At 44.1% G+C, this 4,914-nt stretch overlaps 1 protein-coding gene across 1 annotated transcript in view; it reads left to right on the top strand.

Annotated features, from left to right (window-relative positions):
• slc4a4a (solute carrier family 4 member 4a) overlaps positions 1-4,914 on the top strand; it is a 192,188-nt gene that overhangs the window by 145,966 nt on the left and 41,308 nt on the right. Inside the window, exon 14 of the mRNA XM_048612755.1 lies at positions 3,103-3,216. Coding sequence (XP_048468712.1) covers positions 3,103-3,216 — 114 coding nt within the window. The remainder of the gene's footprint in view (positions 1-3,102; positions 3,217-4,914) is intronic.

The raw sequence follows: 4,914 nt of genomic DNA, 5'->3' as shown, positions 1-4,914 counted from the left end.
AGCCATGTTTACCCATTACTCCCCTATGGTCACTGACCTATATCAGCCCCCACTTAAGCACAGCCTTGTATTTAAACATTTCCATCCCTCTGGGGCCCCTATCTCTGTAATCTCCCCAGATACACCACCCTCCCAAACCTCTGTGCTTCTGTAAATCTGGCCTCTTGAGCATCTAAGATTTTAATTGCTGCACCTTTGGTGGTCATGCTTTCAGCTGCCTGGCTCCTGACCCCAGGAATTTAAACCTTTTTAAGCATTAAAACCTCAAAACCAAAAGTTAAAAGTGAAAATCAATACCATTTCCTGGGCTTGTGGTCCTCCTTAAGTGGTTGGGTGTCAAATTTTGCTGTCAAGCACCATGGGGCATTTAGTTACCTAAAAGGTGATATATGAAAAACATTTGACTCTGGGGACATGGGACACAGTGTGAAGAGTGTTTGCAGATGATATTTTCAGGGTCTCTGGCACATTATATTTAATCATGGGACACCAATACAGCTCACTTGATTTTAACCCTTCCCCAGTTTGTGTGAGGTAGCAGAATCTAACCTCAGCTCAGTGTATCCAATCCACACAGGACTGTAGGAATGTCCTCCTCACTCGTATTCCATTAGATTGTTTCTCATGAACCATGTTCCAATCTTGGATCCACTTTAGTTGCATTGATTTTATCCAACGTTGTACTTTGTTCATTTTTTTTTAAAGTTTAGTAATTTTAGATTGGCTCCTCCCTTGCTCCACTCCAAATATTCTGCTTCATGGCTAGATTTTCCAGCAGTTTTGTTCTCGAGCTCACTGCCTTGTTCCTGCAGGGCGCGAATCTTGCTGTATAAACTTTTCCTATCATTAGTAACAAAAACTGAACAAGCCTCCCTCCCAACATCCTCCGATGGTTACCAGAGACAGGGTTGACTAGGATACACAAATCATGTGAAACCAGAGACTTGGAATGGGAATGCCAGATGAGCGAGAGAAGGGCAATGATAATTAGCTAATGGCATCTCAGCAAGAGCAATCTGCAACTCGAAACGTGAGTGGAAATTCCATTTGCTGTCAGAGCTGTCTTACTTAGGGAGGCAATGGCCTAGTGGTATTATCGCTGGACTGTTAATCCAGAAACCCAGATAATGTTCTGGGGACCTGGGTGCGAATCCCACCACAGCAGGCGGTGGAATTTGAATTCAATAAATATCTGGAATTAAGAATCTAATGATGACCGTGAATCCAATGTCAATTGTTGGGAAAAACCATCTGGTTCACTAATGTCCTTTAGGGAAGGAAACTGCCATCCTTACCTGGTCTGGCCTACACGTGACTCCAGACCCACAGCAATGTGGTTGACTCTTAACTGCCCTCTGGGCAATTAGGGATGGGCAACAAATGCAGCCTGGCCAGCAACGCCCTCATCCTGTGAATGAATAAAGGAAAAAAAACTGGGCTGGGATACTGGTGGAGTCCTCTTATTAGGCTGTATCTTTCACATTGAGATTGCCCAACTCCATTGTAAATCAAGTCAATTAGGATTGTATTCACTGGAGTTTAGGAGAATGAGGGGGAACCTCATAGAAACCTATAAAACTCTAACAGGACTAGACAGGGTAAATGCACAGAGAGTTAGAGGGTACAGGGTAAACCTTTTAGAAATGTCTTCACCCAGAAAGTGGGGAGCCTGTGGAATTCTCTGTCACAGAAAACAGTTGAGGCCAAATATTAAATGTTTTCCAAGAAGGTATAGTTCCTAGGGCTAAAGGGATTAAGATGATAGAGGGGGAGGGTGGGATGACAGCATTGAGCTCGATGATCAGCCATGATCAGAGTGAATGGTGTAGCAGTCTCGAAGGAGCAAATGACCCACTCTTGCTTCTGTCTTCAGTAGCACTGGAAGACCCACATCCAGACCCATAGCAATGTGCTTGACTATTAAGTGCCCTCTGGGCAATTAGGGCTGAGCCATAAATGTTGGCCTAGACATCCTGTGAATGTATTAAAAAAGGTGTTGCTGACAATGTCAGAATTTGTTGCCCGTCCCTATCTGCTGTTGAACTGATCCTGTTCCTGAGCCATTTCAGATGGCAGTAATGAGCCAACCACATTGCTGTGGGTCTGGAGTCACATGTAGGCCAGACTGAGTAAGGATGGCAGATTTCCTTCTCTAAAGGGCTTTAGTGAATCAAATTGGTTTTACAATACATGGTCACCATTAGGCTGGCTTTCATTTCCAGATTTTTATTGAGTATAGTATTTCCTGTCTGCCATCGTGGGTTTCAAATCTGTGTCCACCAGCATTAGCCTGGGGTTCTGGATTACTGAACCGGTGACATTACCAATAGCCCACCATCTCACCTCGAGGAGGTTCATTACATAATACGCTCCGATGGTACTTCGGGGTGTTTTATAATCAACAGAGTGTTCTGAAGTTGTGCAATGTTGTGAGTGCAGCAAGCAATCTGCGCACAGCAAGATCCCACAAACCATAAAGTGGCACTAACAGGCTAATCTGATTCTGTGACACCTACTGAGAGGTAAATGCTGTCCAGGACACCAGGGAGATCTCCCCCAGCTCTCCCACATAGTGGCCATGGGAGATTTTTACTTGCAATAGGGAAGAGAGATGACACCTTGGTTTAGTGTTTAATCAACAGTGCAGCATTCCCTCAGTGTTGCACTCAGAGTGTTAGCCTGAAAACCAACCCAACAAGGCACTGCTATTCACTGAGCCATGTCTGATGTGTAAGACCTTCTGATCGTGCAATGTGATTTAAAATGAATGCAACTTTCAGGAATATCTCACCAGCAGAACAAAGTTCGCACGGTTTAATTTAAAGTGAAAGGCTAGATTCAAGAACCCCAAAATTAAGAATTGTTCTGTAGTTCCATTGAGATTTCTTTAGGTCTGCCAGTACTACAGTCTCTCAGATAAGGAAAGAATTTATGACTGAGAAAAGTCTCAAACATCTCAGAAGGTGAATTGTCCTTTCACTAACTGGTGTTGGGATACCCTTTATATTCTTTCATGGCAAGTGGGGGTTGCAAGCTAGGTTAGTGTTTGTTGTGTGTGGGACATATCATTAATCCATGTCTTTTTTTATCTCTCCCCATCAGATTCGGAAACTGATAAGTGACTTTGCCATCATCATTGCCATTCTGTTGTTCTGTGGACTTGACGCTCTGGTTGGAGTTGATACACCAAAGCTTATAGTGCCAAGCGAGTTCAAGGTTTGTCAATCATATAATTCTTTGCCATCTTATTCCTTATAAATGGGAGACTTATTCCCTCTCCCTGCCTTCATTTTGCCTTCTGAGTTGAAACCATATTTCTCCAAATCAATTTCCCTCAGTAAACTGGTCCCTTTGAATCCGCCAGCTGTGTTGTGTTTTATCAAACTTTTTATGGCGTATGTATTCCACAGCATGTTAGCCCATAGGTGTAGGATTGGAAATTGGGGATGATACATACTGCAGTCTGGGGGATATAAAATGATATGGGCGTGCACAGCTTTTTAGCCGAGCAATTACTACAAAGAACCAAATAAGTCTGACTTAACCATTTTGCAGAACTTCCATTCTGTGTTGCCAACTTGTTCTCCAAATGTGATCTTTCACTATATCATAAGCAGAGAATGAGGCCACTCAGCCCATTATTGCTCTTTGCCAGGGCTACTAACACGTTTTTCATTTTCAACTGTTTAGCCAATTCCTCTTTCAGAGTTAACAACAACAACAACAAAAACAAAGCTGCTGGAAAAGCTCAGCAGGTCTGGCAGCATCTGTGAAGGAGAAAACAGGGTTAACGTTTTGGGTCCGGTGACCCTTCCTCAGAACTCTTTCAGAGTTACTGATTATCAGGTCATGGATATGAAAGGGTTAATCTACGTGCTAAGCTGAAGTTCTGCCCATTCTGATCGGTAACACAGCTCGTGTGGAGAGTCGAGCAATTTGACATTCAGGCAGTTGGCTGTAATCCCCTCATGGAGATGCATGATCTTTTCTCTCTCTCGTTAGTCAAAGTTTGGCTGTCTCCGAGTTAAAGTACCCTGTGCTGAGTTACTGCTGCTCTCTGCTGACTCTTGCTCATGGCCTGTCCTCCACCACAGACTACTGGCCATCCCATGGTCACTATTTGGAAGAGCTGGGGGAGATCTCCCTAGTGTCCTGGATAGTATTATCTCTCAGACACTGTCCCCGAATCAGATTGGCTGGTTAGGTCCCATTGAGACGAGCAGGGGAAGGGGAATTGGTGGCAGCACGCTCTACCAGGCACAATCCACCAGTAGATAGGCACCAGAATATAACAAGGTGCCAACACTGGGCAGCACACCACATTACAACAGGTCCTTTTATTGAATTTGCTTCCACACTGGACCCCCACACCCCTGAACCCACACAGCATACCTGGCAACATACTCCTCATTTCAACAACTCGCTGTGTAAAAAACTCCTTCTCTGATATTTTGGTGAGTCAGTGTAAATCTCTATCCTCTGGTTATGGATTGACCTGCCAGTAGACACAGTTAGTGCTCTTTGAACCTATTAAAATCCTTCCTCATTATGAGAAGTTGTGTTTGTTTGTTTTGCCAACAAGAATGTTAACTCTAAAACTAGCCCTAACCCTAAAGCTAGCCATAATCCGAATTCTAAACCAACCCAAACACTAACCCTTGCTGTAACCCTAATCCTAACGCTAGCCCTAACACAGACCCTAACCCAATCCTCGTCCTATTGCTAGACCCAACCCAACCCTACACCTAACCCTAACCCTTAACCCTAATCTTAGCCCAAACCCTAACCCTACCCCTAGCCCAAATCCTAACCCTACCCCTACCCCAACTCAAATCCTAACCATAACCCTTACCCTAACGCTAGCCCTACCCCCAACCCTTAACCCTAATCTTAACCCAAATCCTAACCCTACCC

Source organism: Rhincodon typus, chromosome 1 (genome assembly GCF_021869965.1).
Source record: "Rhincodon typus isolate 14 chromosome 1, sRhiTyp1.1, whole genome shotgun sequence".
Classification (NCBI taxonomy): Eukaryota; Metazoa; Chordata; class Chondrichthyes; order Orectolobiformes; family Rhincodontidae; genus Rhincodon; species Rhincodon typus.
The sequence above is the reverse complement of the archived record's forward strand: the minus strand, read 5'-3'. Positions and strand labels throughout refer to the sequence as shown.